The sequence below is a fragment of the Monopterus albus genome, unplaced genomic scaffold, assembly GCF_001952655.1.
Source record: "Monopterus albus unplaced genomic scaffold, M_albus_1.0 scaffold272.1, whole genome shotgun sequence".
In the NCBI taxonomy this organism is placed as follows: domain Eukaryota; kingdom Metazoa; phylum Chordata; class Actinopteri; order Synbranchiformes; family Synbranchidae; genus Monopterus; species Monopterus albus.
Window position 1 is genome coordinate 1,017,556 of NW_018128152.1, and position 19,307 is coordinate 1,036,862.

Here is a 19,307-nt window from a genome sequence, read left to right on the forward strand (position 1 = left end):
TCTAAGTAAAGATGCCCAGACTTCCCTCTCTCCAGACACTTCCTCCAGCTCCTCGGGGGGAATGCCAATAATTTTGGTACACATGGATTGTAGCCATTGGATCAATGGACAGTCATTCAGTATATCATTCAGTCTCTTTCTAACAGCAAACCTCAGTAGTTCTTTTCAACACTTGTGATTCATAATTTCCCAACAGGATATGTATCTGTCACAGAACATGAAACCATAAAAATGGATGTGTCATCTGAACGCTTTTATACTGTACCTCATACTAAAGCATGGGACCGTAGGCCTTAGTCTTCATTTAACAAACCTCAGTGTGGCCAGGGGAAATTACTGTGTCACACAGAGATTTTAGTACCTGATCCTCATATTTAATATCAAGTACAGATAAAAATGTCTATCATGGATGTTAATATATGATACAGGAAATAGGAAGACAACTTGCCTGACAGGCACCACAGTACATCAAGGATTATAGTCAGTGATCACATAAAATGTATTTGGTTGGAAACAGTCACCAAAAAAATGAAATGTCAGGAAACCATGAATGTTTGTACATATTTTTATGTCAATTGGAGTGTTTGCACTGCTGTTTAGCATTTCAAAATACTGAACAATAGCAAAATAATATATTTTTGTTGTTTCTTCATTTCTTACAGTTTGATTGCTCTTCTAAATAGTCAGTTTTTAAAATGCTCCTAACAGTTTTTGAGATGTTACTAAATCTCTTTTGAATGCCAGCTGCAGGTTTATTAGTTGTTTCTGTATGACTTCACACTGAGTGGAACATCAGACCACAAACTTAACTGAGTTAAATTTGGCATGCTTTGTCCTAAATGGCCCTTAACTCATGCTGCACAAAGTTCCAGAGTGGTTGACACTGAACTGCCCTCTCTCATTCAACTGGGGAGTTTGAGGAATGTTTACTTGAACGGTTCATGACCCCGCAGGTCAACCACAGTGTCATCGTTTCTGATGCAACCTACAGGAAATCAGTGCTAAATACATTTCCTTAAGCTGAGACTTTTCATATGAAAGTGTTAAAATATGGCTGAGATGGCTGTTAATTGTTTACTCTCTCTCTAGATTCAAAGTGACAGTACATTTAAGTGAAAAATGAAATGAATCACCTCTGCAAACATAACTGACCACAGAGTGGATTTGCTTTTATCCTCATCAATCAAAAGCTACTGATGTATGAGAAAGAACACAAGAGAATGCCTCCCCTTCGGAAAAGATCTGCAATGGTACAAGGCATTAGCAGGCATTAGTTAGTTCTCCTTGGCCAATCTGTAAAACATTTACTCTTGTGCTGGCATGGCAAATATCATCCATGCTTTTTCAATGTCAGCCAAGAATCCTCTGACAGTTGACAGGCAGCTCTGTGGACAAGAGGGACTCTCACTCTTTATGAATATTACACTGGATCTGTTTACATTCTTGTACATGGCTATTGGTACAAAAACATTACAAAATAGCTGCTACTGACTTTGACTACTATCTAATCAATTCTTGCACTTTAATCTTGTAATGTACACCCTTGGGTTCAAATGTGAAATATAGTAAGTTGCTTATTATTGTTTCCAGTCTTTTCTGCAGACACTCTCCATATCAAGCCTATTTGTCATTTATGACTAATTACTGCTCTGTGTATACATACTAGGAGGCCATGGGAAGCAGCAGGGGTCAAGAGCCTATAGGCATGAAAGAAAAGAAAGCACTTAAGCTGTGCTGACAATTCTCATATTTACATGAAACGTTGCAATGGCTTGAGTGTAATGCTGGGGAGGGGAAGAAAGGGGGAAGGAAGGTGGGTGGTGCTGGTGGTTTGTTGTGTTGTTGTGTTGTTGTGTGGTTGTGTGTGTGTGTGTGTGTGTGTGTGTGTGTGTGTAAGGGGGGGTGCACAGCTGCAGTCAAACAGTTGATCCTGTCCCGGGAAACAGGATCAGCCAGGTCAGGGCAAAGAGGTGCACAAAAGGTCACAACCCCGGGGGTGGAGGAACAGACTTCACAAAGAGGTACATCTTCAAAAGCAAAGGCCCCACTGGGGGAACCAGTGTAAGGTTGGGAAAATAAACCAGTTTGACCTTCTTTCTCAGAGCAGGGGTTTCCCCAGGTGTTTGCTTTAACTGCTTTATTGTTGTCTGACTTGAGGCACTGCTCTCATGTATTTTACACTCATCCAAGAATTGTAGCAGCATTACCCTAAGGCAAAGTACAGAAGGATTTTAGGAAGAAAGTCAGGTAGTTTAGCATTTTATTCATATAGGCTTTATTACTCTCCAAAAGAGGGCTCACAAAATGCTACCATTGTGTGTCTGTGTGTGTGTATGTTTACATAACATATGAGGTCAAACCATGCACTCAAAGTTCAAACACTTGTCGAGGAGAGGGTGATCGAACATCTGTGAGCATATTTATCACACCAGTCACCATGACAACTAGTGACAAGTGTTAGCTCTGTATGGCCTCCATGTGAATAAACAAAGCAACTAACAAGAAAGTATCTCATTAACATCTAAGCACAAGGGTAGCTGTTGTTTTTGGAGCTTATATGTTGCCATGTAGATAAAATCTTGACAGAACAAGTTAAGTGTGGCCATCAAATTGTTTGTCAGAGAAGTATTTGAAAAGGCAGGAAATAGTTTTTAGAGGTCTCATAACTATGAAATGCCTGTTGTGAGACTTCAGCGCCTTCAGCCTGTTGTTGAGTCACTGGTGGCCTAGTGTGCAGTGCTCACATCCTTTTGGCCTCATGCTGAGGTCAGAAAATCAAAGAGAGAAGTCCCAGACAAACAGCCAATTGTCAAGTTTTACACCTTGACCTCAGCTTAAACTTGTGACTCCCTCCTTTATGTTTGCCACTGCTTCAGCAATCAGAGGAAATCAAGAGGTTACTGCTGGTTCAACCTTGATAAGAATCTTGAAATGGAGAAGTTCACAGAGGGGAAAGGTTACAGGGAGTTTAAAGAGAGTGCAGTCAGTCATGGGGAGGATTAAATAAAAGGGAAGTCAGGACTGTGATTTCAAAAGTGCAATGCGGACAAAAAGCTGTCTGTTCACTTACTGGACTTCATATTCAAACCCAGTGTGAGGGAAGTTTAGCTTGAACTCATCTTCACCTTTAGGAAGTCTCATGCTACCGACTGATTCTCCCAAGTCAAGAAAATGATCACAAAATGGACAACTATCCAGAATGAACACAAAAGTTAAGGTTTTGTGTCCAGTGTAAAATGGAATCTATTTTGGGCTCTAAATAAAAGATGCATGTTCCATTTTGTAAGACACATCCTTGTGCATTCAGCTTACATCTGGTGAACTCTACGTGTCCTCCCTGCTTTCAGTGTCTTTCCTGTCTTTGTTAATACTCAGCACTGTAGTGAACAGCAGCCAACTACGAAGCTGGAGTTTTAGAGCAAATACAGGACATCCTCTGAGTCTACTTTAACAGACCGGTCTTTGATTACACAAACTGGGGTTTTTGCTTTTATGTCTTTTTTTGATTATATCTGTTAAAGCAAGGCACAAGTCTGACACTGGGATGTATGGTGTGATAACTTTCCTACTGGCTCTTTTAGTGTATGTTAATATATTCAGTTAATTTGTCTACTCACACAAATGAAGATGATGCAGTACATGGCCCTTGAGCAGTATATTGTATTTAAAGACTAGTATTGCTTTAAATAATTTAGTGAAATAGACACCTGAAAGATTACAGCCCAGATAACACCTTAGAATACGTAATATTTTATGGCAAACTAGAAAAAGAGGAACACATTCATACTAGGTCATGCATTTTAGTACTTTATTTTTGAGATATCAGTGCAAATGAACACCAAAATTGAACATAAAAAATGAAATAATGTTTCAGGTCTTCACATGAAAAAAAAAAGAAACTTTTTTTTCATATTTGCTGCTACAAACATTTTTCTTTGATGCACAATGGAGAACTATGATTGTACGTCAATCCCCCACTACAGCCCCCAGCTCGTTCACAGAGCTTCGTTAACCAGTAACAGAAAAGAAAAATCACAAAAATATTCAATGCACGTTTATTTTTCACACATTTTTATCAACTTGTTCAACAGTCTGTGGTTATTTAGGGACTGTTCATATTCTAAATGAACCTCTCTCTGTGATTTAAAAAAAAAAAAAAAAAGACCTATATTAAGACTTGACATTTTCCCCCATCACCAGTAGGGATACACAGGTAGTTCCCATGCGTCTGCATGCAACAGGCAGCAGTGAGGAGAGTCAGACATTATTACACAACACAGCGCAGGATAGATTATCATTTACCACATAGAGACGCATGCAAAGAACAAACCAACTTTAAAAAAAAAAAAAAAATGGGCATAGCATCCTCTGCCTTTGTATGTACACATGTCTGCATATAATTCATATTTACATATCAGGGCATTAAAAACTAGGGTAATATCTTTTCTTAAACATTACAAAATAGTCATCTTTCATACTGAAAGTACTATTTACACAAATATATTTAACCATTGTGAAAATGTATTCATAATTCAAGAGACATACTTCATATGTATATGTATTAAAAAAGATCACAAGACTAAATGGATAAAGCGGTGTGTGAAAATAACTGAAAATACAGTACAATCAAAAGCAGGAACTAGATACCAGATATCCCTCGAGACACCAACATGTCTTGGTGATTGCTGGGGGGGCAGGTACACATATCCAGCTGCTTTGAAATCAAAGATGAACCTGTGGTCTTCTCTTTATTGTCATGCAATTCTTTTAACATTTTATGTGTTCAGAGACTGCCACAAAAATAAAAGATGCCCATAAAGCACAACAGTCAAGAAATTATGAAAAAAATAAAATCACAAACTGTCAAATTCTCAACAGATAACAATACTGACATTTTTTATTACATGCCATTAAATGAATCTGAAAAGGACACAGAGGACTCAGCTTCAACAATGCAAACTCTGGGTGCTCCTTTATATGACATGAAAAATAAAAGCATATGGCTTTTTCCTCTTTTCTTTTGACACTCATAGTTTTGTGTGCATGAAGCGTGGTGCGGCTTTACCCAGGGGGGTAAGATAAGTTTCTCAGACACTGCAGCCTTTTAACTGTTGCTCCAGAAACCTGTTTACACACAGTTGCTCAACTGTAAGCACCGCACATGCTCTGTTGACCCATCTGCTCAAAACTGCACAATCTGTAAACATTATCCTGAATTTGCACTGTTGAATACTGGCCTTAAAAGTTCAACCCAAATAAAAGCTAAATACAATGAACTGTGACCATTCAAACCTCTGCTGACATATTCTCTCTCCAATGGTAATTATACCACACCACGAATCATTGTGGTAGGATCCTCACTGAAGTTATTGCAGTGTGGATATTGTTTTCAAAGTCCTTTCAATGAATGTAACATGTACATTGTTTGAATTGACTTTTGTGGCTAATACAGAACAACTTTATTTGGAATCTTCTCTGAAATTGATGGGACTCCATCTGAAAATGTTCAGATAATAAAATAAATAAATGTTCACTGAACCGAGCACTGAACATTTTTGGAGTCATCAATAATAAATGTTTGAAATGTTCTTTCTAAATGTTTTATGGCTGGCTGAAAAAAAAAGATGACATGGAATAGTGATGTGTGTGCAATTTGGATAAAAGTATTAAATGTAAAATAAATGTACAAATAAGTGTAAAAACAAACAAAAAAGACCAAATTGCAAAGGAGAGCTTTATAACTGACAAAATGAAATATGTAGTGCATGATAAATCACTGATATGAAGGTGAAATTTGTGACAGTTGTGTCATTTTGGTTGTATTATACATTTTTGTTTGTACCATTCAATGACCTAACTACTTAAAGTTGAGAAAGCAATGCAAGTAAGTATGCATTCAAATTTGAATTCGCTCTAAATCCACTGATAAAAAAAACAAAGCTTGCATTCTTTAACATTTGTCTTTTCAAACCAATTTGGCAAGTCATTAAAAAAAGAGTCAATGAGCTAGATTTTCACTTTGTATTTTTCTTTAGTTGATACAACTTCCACTCAGATGATTGCCTCATTGGCTCAACCCCTGGCTCTCATGGCTGTGCTTGTCATTGTGTGTTGGTGACTGTGGGGTGGAGCGCAGACTGTGTTCATAGGCATGCACATCACTGACTGGCTCTTCTTTAACTCTGACCACAGACTGGCTTCCCGCTGCCTGGTCTCTCACCTCCTTCCTCAGCTGAAGGCTGCCCTTCTGCAACATGTAATACAGGATGGGGTTGGAACGAGAGAGGCGGGGAGAGTCCGGGTTAGAGTCACAACCCTCCTCCTGATTATCACTCTCCTGACTACTCCATCGCACAGGGCTCTCAGGCTCTTGCTTGACTAGAGTAGGAGGGTCCCGTTTTTGAGGGACAGGCCACGAAGATGGGTGGCGACTCCAGGGGGTACGGATAGGGCTGTCACCTGCAGGGGAGGTGGGCACTGGTCTGAGATTACCCTGAAGCACCGAACTGACGGAACCATGGGGGTGCCAGCTGGGCAGGTGGAGGAAGCTGTGATTATGGACAGGTGGACTGAGAATGCTGCCATTGGCCTTGCCATTGGCCTGCAGGACGGAAGGACTGGGTGCCCCCCGGGGCTGCTGGGACAGTTCCTTCAGGCAGTTGTCAGAGAGCAGCAGCTGTTTGAGCACATTGAAGCCCCGACTCTCTCTGCTGAGGCTTTCATTTGGTGGGCTCCTAGATGCAGCCTCTTCTTCCTTTAGACTCCTCTGCTGGTCAGGCTCTTCCAAAGCAACAGAGGATGTAAAAATGTTTGTGTTACCCCTGTCCAGTGCTCTTGGAGAGCTGATATTATTTAAACTCTCAGTCTGATCAGCGCAGAGGCGTCTCTTCTTAGGACTAGGGCTTGGATACTCCTTCTGTTCCTCTTTAACCTGTCTGTGCTGTGACTCAGTCTGCATAGGAGCACTGGTATAATAGGTAGCAGTCTGTTGTTTAAGCAGCTGGCTGAGTAGACCATATTTTGCTATGACCTCTGCAGGCCGTGGTTCTGTTTTTAAGTCTGACTGAGAATCTGAAAGGAGGCGATTCTTCTCATAGCCACTAGGTCTCTTTCTGCCACTTAAGTCCTCAGACATGGCAGAGGATGGCCCAACCCCCTCCGTGACCTCTGTTTTGAGTTTTACATCCAAAGGAGGCCCATTGGAGCTGTCGCAGATGATGGAGGCACCAGGGCTCTTCTCATAGCACCCCCCAGCCATCTCCACACTCCTCCTGCCACTCCCGCTGGTCCTATCTTTGCGGCTGACTGTAGCAGTAGCTGAGCCTGCTCCCAGAAGGAGCTGCAGCACAGTGCGCCTCTCTAGAAGGTTCTCAATCTGTGATGAAGGAGGAGAAGCTTCCTTCAGACTGAAAGGTGTGCCACTGCCTGAGGGCCCATCAGAGAGTGGAGTGGTAGTGGTCCTGTGGATTGGTGCATTGAGCCTTTCCAAAAGGGCAAGGGGCCTGCTGGTATCAAGCTCCTGGCCCAGGCCTATGCTCAGTGGAATGGGTGGGGAAGAAGAAGCTGTCCCACACTGAGCCAGATTCTGCAACAGTTTACTAGCACTGAAGGCGGGCTCCGAAGCCTTCTCTGCAGGGAAGGTTTTGGACTTACACAAATCCAGAGGGCTGGACTGGACATGGGGGGAGGGATAGGAGTATGGGGATAGTGCACCACTTGGGTCACGACTAAGTGAGTAAAGGGGCTGGACTGGGGCTACAGGCCTATCTGCGAGACTTTTGGTCCTGGTCTCTTCCCAGGGCACCAGTCCCTTTGGTTGGCTTTGAGACATAGTGGTCATTGTAACATCAATTGGCAAATCCTGGTTACCTGCACTTTTATTAACCATCTCATTATTTCTACGCTCAAGAAGAAGCTGCATAAGAGTGACTTTAGAGTGGGATTTTAGATCTGGGCTCATTTCAGGCTCCTTGTTCTTGGACAATTTTGATCCTGATGGCTCTGGCTTCCACTTGTTCATTAAAGATTCAGTTAGTTTTTCAAGGGAGGAGGTGGTAGAGATAGAGGAGGATGAAGATGAAGAAATAGCATTGGAAGCAAAGGAGACAACAGTAGAGGATGGTGAAACAGCTGTGGTGAAGGACTGAGCAGAAGCTTGAGGAGAGAATGCAGCTGGGGTGGAGGAAAACACTGAGGTGGAAGAAGAAAGGGTAGAGGTGGAAGAGGAGAAGGAAGAGAGGGTAGTAGTTTTGGGCCCTGTGTCTTGAACATATGCCCGATTTCTAATGGAGAGGTCAATGGGAGAGCAACTGGAGTAGGAACTCTCTGCATCACTGCTGTCCTTGGTCAGGCTCCTCTCCTGGGTGGAGCATTCGCTGTCTGATGTGACTGAAGAAGAGCCGCTTGGTGGCAGAATGCCACAACTGTCCTCTAGGTGCCCATTCTTGGTCAGCTGCTTCTGGCTGTTGTGGTTGTTAAGTAGCAGCAGCAGCAAGCTGCTGCATGTCTGAGGGGGGCGAGCTGGACGCGAGTCAAAGCCTCGCTTCTCCCTAGGTGACTGATTGTGAGTGTGGCTTGGAGCATGTGGGGTAGTGGCTGGGGAGCTTTGGCTGTGGCCACGCAGCAAAGATGGGCTCTGTGGACTCGACAGGGCCGTTCGAGAGAGTGTTGTTGTTACTGTGGTTTTTGTCATTCCATTTTGGGTTGTTAAGGAGCTTGGTGTGTCTGGGGTTCCAGGCAGAGTCCCTCCCACACTAGGTGGCCTTTTGTCCTGGCCATGTTGCTGATTTGCCATAGCAGCTAGTCTCTCGCTAGCAGATCTTCCAGAGAGCTGTGCTTTGAGCGTGTGCTCTCTGGAGTACTGCTGAAGATGTGCTTCACTGGAAAGGAGCAGGGCCAGCTGACTACAGGCCACACTGGGCTTGGGTGAAGGTGCTGGACTAGAACGGATTTTCACCATGTTGGCCACTGCCTTCAGGCGCTCCGCACAGGACACTGATTCAGCAGATGCAGGAGCAGAGGGAGGCGTAGCGCTGTTTGCTGACCGAGGTGATTCTGGGGGTCTGTCCTGATTATGTCCCCGGCGAATATAAGGCGAGTTACTGTGACTTTGAAGTTTGCTCTTCCTCATTAGGCCCTTCAAGCGGCTTGAGGCTGTCCCATACAGAGGAAGTGGCTCTTTTTCTACAGGTGGTGCCTTGGATGGAGAGGAGCACTCACTGGGGGGCTTATTAGAGTGCTGAGACATTGCCACACTCTGAAGCCGTGAGCTGAATGACTGAAGCAGGGAAGCCAACAGGGTGCTCTCCCCAGCATGAGGAGATCCCTCTAGTGCTCCATTTTGCAGGCCTCCCCCTTGGCCATTGAGCTCCACTGGGGGTGAACTCATCCGCTGGTTCCCCGGATCATTCCAGGCTCCAGAGCGCAGTAGGCGGGCCTTTTTCAGATGCTGTGAAGAACCTAGTGTGGGCCCAGCAGTTCCAGCCTTGGGGGCTGTGGGGCCATGGTTGGGCAGTTGGTAGGGACCACCCACTTTGTCACCCTGCTCCTGGTTGCTGTGGGCAGCATCAGACCTCCCGCTCGCTGTGGCCCCCGGCCCAGCCACCACTGGATGCATCAGTAAACCTTCCAGATAAGTTAGAACAACTGAATCCTTGTGTGTCTCAGGGCCAGGCTCCTCCCCATGAGTCATGTTCAATACTAGGGTCCCCTCGTATGGTTCAGCACTGCTACTGGGAAACAAATGTCCACTAGGTCATCTGGTTGACAGTGGCATGTACTTCCAAATACTAAAAAGAAGGAAGACAGTTTCACAGAGTGAGTCTGCGGGGATGAAATCTGAGGAATGCGCTGGCAGGATGTGATCGCGGTTCGTAGTGGGCACAGTCAGCACCGTGGTAAAACAGCAACCATGTTTGGAGGCAATCTGGGGCAGGTAGGCCTCCCAGGCATCGCTGTATGCCTTTCAGCACCGTAGGATCCCACAAGGCCCAGCTCCAGGCTTATAAGAGTAACAAGCGGGGAGTCAGCAGGATTTCACCACAAAGATGTTGACACATTCCGTAGTTGTGGATGTTTGGGATGTCTGTCCTAAGTCCTGGCGGTGGTTTGGTCAGTGGCGCCTTTCAGCTTGGGGGGACCTATGGGAATGAGTAAGAGAGAAAAGGAGGAAGGGAGAAATCAGAAATGGTTGGGTGGAGAAAATGAGAAGAAAAAGGAGAAACTGTGTGAGAAGCAGGGATTTGCACCGCAATATATCACATTATTGCACCACCTTGTCTGCCATCTCTGTTACTTAGCAACATTTCAGATTGACTGCACACAGCTACTTCTCCTCTCTGCACTCTCCCCTCACAGCTACCGAACAGACGACAAATGTAGATTAAGTCTGATTGAATCCAAATTGAAAATTCAAGCCCACCATCTTGAAAACATTCAGGTCTTGAGCTCTAAGCCCCTCACAGCAATGTCTTTCAAAAGTGAAGTACCTTGTGAGAGCTGTGAACAATTTCTTATGCAGCTTGTCATTTCAGTGGATTATCCCCCTACCACCTCCTGCTCCTTATGCACTTCAGCAGCATCTCATACAATACAATCCTTGGTCTACATAAAGCAGCAGCCACACACCCACTCACCCATATCCATACATATAAACATTTAAGCATTCATGCTTAGACACACACATGCACAAAGCACACACATACATTCACTATCACCACTACATTGTCTTTAATTCCTGGCTTAGCACTTTGGAGGCTCAACTGTTTTAAATCAGAAGACAAGAGCAAAAATAAACTGACTTGAGCTCTGTTTATAGGTACAGTGCAAAGGCAGTGGAGATCATAACAAGGATATAGCTAACAGACAAGCTGTACTTGACTGTCAAGTGTGTGTGTGTGTGTGTGTGTTTGTGTATTGGGGGGGGTTTAAAGATCAGGTGCACCTGTCACACCACACCACTGTCAGGAGGGCAGAGCCAGTGACACTGGGGTGAGCATTGTGCCAGTTGCCATGACACTGTCAGCGGCACTGCCCTGGGAGACCTCTGCTCTGAACCCTGTCAGCATGGTTTCCATGGAGACAGGATACCTCCGACAGTCCTGGCTCCATCCAATAAAGGTTAATTAATACAGAGTTTCCACCTTGCCATCTGATGCCGTTCTCACCTTTGGTGTCCACTGAGGGGACCAACATAGCAGGTCACACCCCAGGACAGCAGTCCTCGACTATGACGAAGGGCCATGGCAACCCACTCAGCCACCAGCCTAAATAGTTCAGAAAGCAGCAACAGGGACCAAAGGTCGTAACAAGGTAGCAGGCTTCTAATCAGGCTGAAATCCATCCTCGTGACCAAGGTCTGCAAGTTGTCATGACAGTAAGGGCAATGAGGTGGCAGTTTTAATGCCACCTTGAAAATGAGCTGGGATTAGAAGATGGATTCAAGTTGATAAGTGTTTAATTAAATCTGCGTAGCAGTTGGAAAACAATCAGCTTGGCAATTTAAAAATCTTTTCAAAGCAAAGGTCCACTGGTTGATGAGACTCTTAAACTATGTATCATTGTTTAGAAGAGAATAATCTAACTGAGATGGGCCCATCAGCATCAATTACAGTTCAAGGCCATCTTTAAGCTGTTGACCTAAATCTGACAACAAAAGCCAACCCGACCACACTGGGCCATATGACGTCTGCTGTCATGCTAATCTTAGATGCTCAGGATTAGGGCTATTTTCCTGCCACTGAGTTTAGTACAATTATAATAGAATGCACTGTAACACTACATGTGATCAGCATCAGAAACACGTACACTTTTACCTTCAACATAGCTTGGCAAAGTAACTGATATGCTTCAGTTAGTGAGAGGCAAAAATGTAAATAGAAAGGAAACACTGACACAGTTTCAACATGAGGAATTCTATTAATCTCTCTGCTGCTGGCAGTGAACCTTTGGAATTACAGTTGACCTTGTCTATGTTTTGCCCAAAGAAACTTGTATGCAGAGCAGCCAAGGCAGCAGAGTGACGCAGTGACTCTGCACTACATTAGTTTATATAGAAGAACTACTGCATTCAGTATCTCATATAAAGTATGAATTGCTCATTAAGTAAAGCGGGAACCTTCAGGCTCTTGAGAGACATGTAATGACAGAGCCAGTGTCAAAAAGCCCAGCTACAACAAGGGCACGAAAAAAAACATGCTCTCCTCAGTGACAGTGTTCTGTTAACAAATAAATGACCTTAATCTAGGAAATGCTGTCCTCTGTAGTGAGCCCCTAAAGCATACAGCCTCCTCTTCCCCTCTCAGACTGTGTGATGCATGCATTACTATTACATTATCTCCCCTGGTGTATACATTGAAAATGACCTTGTTAACATGTCATCTCATTGGTGGTGGCACCCAAAAAGCCCGACCTCCACCCCTCTTCCCCATCATGGGACACCAGAGCACCAGTGAGCTGCTCTATGGGTTCTGTGGTGATTATCCATTATCCTTGACAATGTCAGCCAATGACAGAGCAGGCACCATTCTAAAGTGATTTTTACCCCTACAGTCGGCCACAATGTGAGTGGGAAGGCAAGTGATGGAGAGGGAGTGAAAGTTTCATCATCCTCTGGCTTGTTGTCTTTTAAGTACAAAGGAATGAAACAGTGCAATAGATGAAGAGTCACCAGGAACAGGAAAGGTCTAAGCAATCCCAGCCACTTCTGTTAATTCCACGTATCTTAAGAAGGCCTACATAAAAATGACAATGCAGATGTCACAATTTAGATCACAAAATGTGTCCTTCATTTCCTCCACTGATCTCCAGATTACCCCCCAGCATGCAGTGACACAGAGGCGTGCACACACTTGCTGGCAGTACAGCATTCTTTCTTATCTCACAAAAAGTGAGTTCTAAAATGACCTTCTTTGTCAGGAATGGTAATCCATTTAAGCCATTTAAAATGTATGAGACCAAACAAAAGAATTAAAAGGGGGAAGAGCCAAAGGAGCGGCAGTTAAAGTCAAGGTCATTCATGCCCACCAAGGCTTTTGCACTTGATGCAACAGCTGGTGTCCATGCAAAGCTCTGGGCGTTAATAAAAAGTGACAATGTTGCCCGAGCGGTGTGTATTACTAATGTCTGACACCAGCCTGGCAGATGTGTTCTCTCTGCATTTAAGGGGAGTCAAGGTTAAAGGAATTTAAAAAGGAGAGGCGATGCCTAAACACTATTATATCATGTAATCTGCTGCACATACTCTATGGGGTAGCTCACTTACACATGCTGCCTGACCGCTACTTGTAAATTCAATATGCCATGACATGATTAAAGAAGACAAAACGTAAGCTACCTGACCAAATGCAGTTGTTCCAGGCCTTCCACAAGTAAACAAATGTACCAGAGGAAAGCTGAATTAAAAGCTCTTGTTCACCTTGACCGAGGTAAACAACAGAATAACGTGCTACTGAACAGCAGGAGAGCTAGAGCAAGAAAATGTCAATCGGGACAAAATAACACTGAAATGCAATACACAGACCCATGCACGCCCACACAAAGAACTAGGGCACTCTGACCCACTTCTTAGGATGCACTGACCAAACAAATCATGCATAGCACACACCCCCCCATGTGCACACACACAAACCCATAAAGGAAATGTGATACATGAATGCTGAAAAGTCAGACCTTTTGTATTTAAAAGCACAGGTGATCTGTTGGGAAAAGGCATCCTACTCAGAGCATTTGAATGTGAACAACAGTATGCAGTGACTGGATGCTATCATTTCAGACTTGGACAAAATGGCATCGGGGGTGCTTAAGTTCTTGGCCTGCATCTGTCCTTGGATGAGGAGTGCAAGGGCAGATTCCAACGTAATCTGTACTCATCAGTACAAAGAGTTCTTAGGGTTGAAAGAGAGCATAGAGGAATTCATGCACACTGATGAGTCATCTAAGCGGCTCAGCGCCCAGCTGACTGACGGAAGACTGAGCCAATCTAGCAATGATCGTATCACTGCACTGTATCAAAAGGCCTGACAGTCTTTCCTCTTACCTTGCATGCCCAGGCTTGTATGGATGAGCTTACAAAAACATTTGTGTCCATAGCAAATATTTGTGTGCCATTTGGAAGACCCACCCAAGGGCCATTTCCTGAATGGCTGAGAATTAGTGCATCAATTAAACACACACACATTCCTTCTTAATGAGCCGTGGCTGCCATCAATCTATACCTGATTCATTTCTACTAGGCTCCGAGGTAATCTTCTGCTTACATCGTCTGTTCAAAATGGTGCTCATTTCCCTCCTGAAACAACACACATTTTCCATTTGTAAACACTGGTGCTGGAAATAGGAACAGCTGATTGCCCCATGGCCAGAACGCCAAAAGGCAGAGCTAGGCTCTTGAAACAGACTGCAGTGGTGATGTCTGAGGGAAATGGGCCACTTTGCAATTGAGATCAAATGTCCCCCAGTCAGGCTGCTCTGAAAGCTGGATAAAACTGGCTAAAAACCTTGGTCTATAATGAGTTATTCCCATAATATTCTTGGCATCAGGCCTAAGAAGGCTATAGTTGTGAGTCAGCAAGATGTCTGCCTTTATTGGGTTAAAAGAGAACTGCTTTTTCTCTTCTTTTTACTGAGTAATTTGAGATGTTTGGAATAATGTGGTACGTGACAGAGGTCTAGTTGACAGAAAAAGAAGACAACATATCTCTGGTATCATCTTGCATTTTATAAAGCTCCCATTGACCTACTTTGTAGGTTTTAAATCATTCTAATATTTGCTCTGAATGAAGTTGGAGAATGGTATTACAGGATACAATAGGTTGGGAAGGGGTATTCCATTAGAGCAACACCAGGCCATGAACATTTGGTGATACCAGCAAAAACAGCTTCACTCTAAATATTCTTGGAAGTCTCGTGATCTAAATTAGCATCCGTGTTAATAACCAGTACCTTTAAACAGGTTTGTAACTTCGCAATCAGGTGCAGGTGGCACAGACATAGGATGAACTGCTAATCAAATTTATTTTCCAACTACAGTTAAACATAGAAAGGGACATGCTGCTGCATTTAGCTGTGGATGGCACAAACATCCAGACAAACAGACAAGTACACACTGATAATTAAAAACTTTGAATTTGAACTCTGGGACAACTAAATACAATATGTGCCACATTAAGAGCAACACTGCTAGGAAAACAAAACGAGTAACTGCTGCTAACTACAACCCTTAAGGGTTTTAGATAACACTGATAAAACAACCAATAATATGCTTGCTGTCCCATCAGCCCGAAGGACCTTGTACCAACCTGCACCCTCTTGTTACACAACCTGGAGAAGGCTGAAGTACAAGCTTTAGACAGGCAAACCCAACTATTTAAGTTCATGTTACAACCCTAACATGATTCCTTTTCAAGTAGGACACAGGACAAAATAACTTTTAACCAGTTTCTCAGATAACCCTGGCCAGTTACACAAGAAATGTTTAATGGAATACACACAGTCAAAGCAAGGCTTCCAAAAGCTTTTTTTAAAATCAATTGTCCTATAACTTTAAAGGATCACATGGTCACAACAGCATTGCTGTTTATTTGTTGATTAGATATTATTCATTTTGATTACTATTTATATGATACAGTATGGATATGACTACAAAATTCATATTCTGAATAAAATATTTTTAATCCATAATCTTTATTATCTATGACAACTGTTTAACATTTACATCAGGTAAGATGAAGCTGGGCTCTAAAAAAACAAAAAAAAAAACCCACCTGTGTTTACATGCATGGACACAAGGATGAAGAGGAAAACAAAGGTGAAGAATGATAACAATGAGATTGTGGCTCATGTCCATGCAGATTCTCAGTCATCCAGGTCATAGTAAGATGAAAAAACAGTCCTTCGATGGCCAACATCACTGTATGCATACACCAACCAGTCAAGTTGCAGCTTACATGCACATCAGTGCAGACTCATATAATAAATTTAGTGAAGACTTAATAAAAGATATTAGGTGTATTTTTTTGGTAAACTGGAAGACATCACTATATTGACATGTATGATTCTAGTGAGTGATTTCCCAGTGGAAAACATGCATCTTTAGAGTAGTACAGAGGACTGACAGAGCTCTGTCACATTGTCCTTGACTCTAAGTGGACACTTGTGCCTAATTTGATTAAATGCCCTAAAGGCGTTCCTGAGATATCGCGTTCATGAGAATGGGACGGATGTGAGGTCACAGTGACCTTTGACCATCAAAATAATCAGTTCATCCTTGAGTCCAAGTGGACATTTGTGCCAAATTTGAAAAAAACTCCCTCAAGGCGCTCCTGAGATATTGCTTTCATGATAATGGGACAGACGGACAACTCGAAAACATAATGCCTGCAGCCATGGCTGTTGCTGGTGCCAAGACATAATAACCAGAACTCTCAAAACACTGCAATAAAGTATATCAAAATTAGACAGTTAAAAATTCATAATTGCAAGTGGAATCCCAAAAGTCTATACAGCATGATATGAGGTGGTCCCTGGCTAATTCCTTGTCCACAGGATAATGGAATAATTGACCCCAGAAATGACTTGATGGGGTGTTAAAGGGGAAAATACTGAGGCCTGTTATTATTATTATTTTTTTATCATATCTTTTCCAGGCTTTGCACAGGCAGAGTTGGACATGTAAAAAAAAAAACCATACTCACAAAAGCAACAAAAATCTTTACTGCACCTGTCAAAAGTAATTTTCTTTATCTGAGCTATGATCTCAAACTGAACTACACATTAATCCATATGCTATAGACACAAAGACAAAACACACTACTTAGACTGACCGCCAGCTTACGTTTAAGCCTTCTCCTTACCAGTATGCCTTAACAGCTAACACTCACTTACTAACAGGCTCCCTTGAGCGCTACTAAACAGAAGAAGACATCCAATATTTGAGCCTGAGCTGCCCTGGTTTGGAAGTCATTATTACAAAATAAGGTTTTTACAAAACATGACCTGAGAAATGTGTTACGTTTATACTGATTTACATTACTACACCCTACCTTTCTACACAAGCTATGCTTAACTACTTTCAAAGAATAAAAAAATGACATACACGAGCCAAATAAACAACTAAAAAGGATAGTATGAATGAATTTTGGCAACACAATGCATGTGACATGATGATCTCAATACGTCTCTAACTGCATCAAGTCACATGTACAGTATGTTAGCAGGCCTGATATACTGTACATCTGGAATACTGGTGATAGCCACCTAGTTATGATGTTTAAATAATGAACCTGCTTTTGCATTTAGACCGAATCCCTTCAAAACAGGTGGATCAGACAAGAATGTGTTTAGTCAACTTTCGACTGTCGTATTCTGTCGGTGAATGCAGGGCTCCTGATTCTGGCCAGGCCAGTGACAGGCAGTGAATATACAACATTTGCAGTGGCCATTGACTATTGACAGCACAGTGCACGTGGCTGAAAAGGTGAACTGATGAGTGTAATTGGCTTTGAATTTTAATTTCACAGTGAAAGAAATGTTGTGTGATGAACAAATAAGTCAAAAAGCGTATTTGAAGATGAGACTGTTGTCCTTTATATATCTGGTTCAGTCACCAAAGACAAAGATAGAGGGTTGGATGAACAGAGGTATGGTATTTAAGTTCTAGTTGTCATAACTCAAACTACTGCTGGTTTCCTGTCTGAGCAGAAGTTAAATGCATTTAATTGCTTGACTAAGTAACTAAAATAAAAACTAGCAAAGCTTTGAAGCCAGAATCTTCAGAATCAGACCAGAATCAAACCTATCAATTTAAATAAATAAAGCTTTTTTGTTGTTGCTTTGGAACTGATCGGTTACCTTTACTGTAACCAAGATAAGGACACTAATTGTCAGGCTAAATGCAGACAAGCATGGGGTCAATGCTTGCAGGAAATGAGTCTGTCTTCCACTGACTGCCACTGACTATTAAATCAGACAGAAAGAGATGCACAAGGTCAGCACCCAACTGCAACCGACCTATTATTTCTCTTTAATGAAGAGCAAAGAGAAAACTATCCAGTGGTAAATATAGTAAAAAGTGCTCAACAGAGTAAAAAAAAAAAAAATCCACACTAAGGTAAATGCAAACACACCTATTCTGCTGTGGTTGGGAGGTGAATGCAGACACACATCTTGCTCCTGTACCTTGTCATCCTTAGCTGTGGAGGCTGATACAGGTAAAGTGCAGTAATCAATTTGCTCTACTGGCAGGAGTGCTCCTTTAGAATACTAATCAGGCTTCCGCCCTCCTCTCTTCCCTCGTCCTCACCATCCCTCTGCCTTTCTCCTTCCTCGTTCACCTTTCTCATGACTTGACACCCCCCCGGTGCCCCAGACCTGACCAAATGCTAAAGGAGGGCGAGCTGTCTTCTGCACAGATAACTGCTGTCACTAATCAAGCCTACGTGCATCAGGGCGTGGGATAAAAAGAGCTTGCACAGCTTGACTCAGGCACTGAATGGTGTTGGCGTGCACACACGCGCACAGGCAAACACACACGAGGTCACAATAAAACCTATAGGAAAGCCAGGAGTGTCTTGTCCTGGAAATGCACACATACACACAAGCCTCAGATGAGCAAACAACACAGCAAGGTCAACGTAAAAGCTGATGTTAGGTGAACATTCGTGGGCTATAAAAGAACACACAGAGGAAGATTAGATCTAAATTTACTCCGCCAGTCAAAACGGGACGTGGTGGTGAGCCACCCATCTCTATCTCTCAGAACACATGTCACGCAGGGAGCTGCAGTGTTGTGTGCATCTAAAGCAAAAAAAGAGGAACAAACTGGACTGTCAATTGACAGGGCCTTAATTCCTGTTCATTTTTCATTTAGAAAGAAGGAATACAAGGGGGTGGGGTGGTCTCTACAACATATCAAACACATGCCAGAGTTGCCTGGAGGCTGTAATAAAGTGTCCTCAATGTTAAACTGTGCACACACACACACACACACACTGTTAGGAGTGTGTATGTGAGACAGAGGGAGGGAGAGACAACGCCACCCTACACATCAGCAGGGATATTTCATTATGTACATAACGAGCGCCATTAATCGCTCTTAACAAGAGGACACAACCTCACCTTGGCAGTCTCACACGCACAGCAGGAACGTGGGGGGCTGGGGGGTGGGGTATGAAAATATCTGTAGTGTGCACAGAAATTAAAATTCACCACACTACAAGGATCCGCCGCCTTCTTTTGACCGACCACGTCGTGGCCCAGGGGTGTGTGGAGGCAAGCCAATAGCCATAGAGAAGCTGCGGGTCTGATAGCAC

At 43.1% G+C, this 19,307-nt stretch overlaps 1 protein-coding gene across 4 annotated transcripts in view; it reads right to left on the reverse strand.

Moving 5' to 3' along the window:
• Nucleotides 1–4,101: 4,101 nt before the first annotated feature.
• Nucleotides 4,102–19,307, reverse strand: part of nrip1b (nuclear receptor interacting protein 1b) — a 36,332-nt gene continuing 21,126 nt past the window's right edge. For all 4 annotated transcript variants that reach the window (XM_020622104.1, XM_020622106.1, XM_020622105.1 and 1 more), the window contains one exon: nt 4,102–10,139. In XM_020622104.1, coding sequence (XP_020477760.1) covers nt 6,065–9,691 — 3,627 coding nt within the window. In that variant the 5' untranslated portion in view covers nt 9,692–10,139 and the 3' untranslated portion in view covers nt 4,102–6,064. The remainder of the gene's footprint in view (nt 10,140–19,307) is intronic.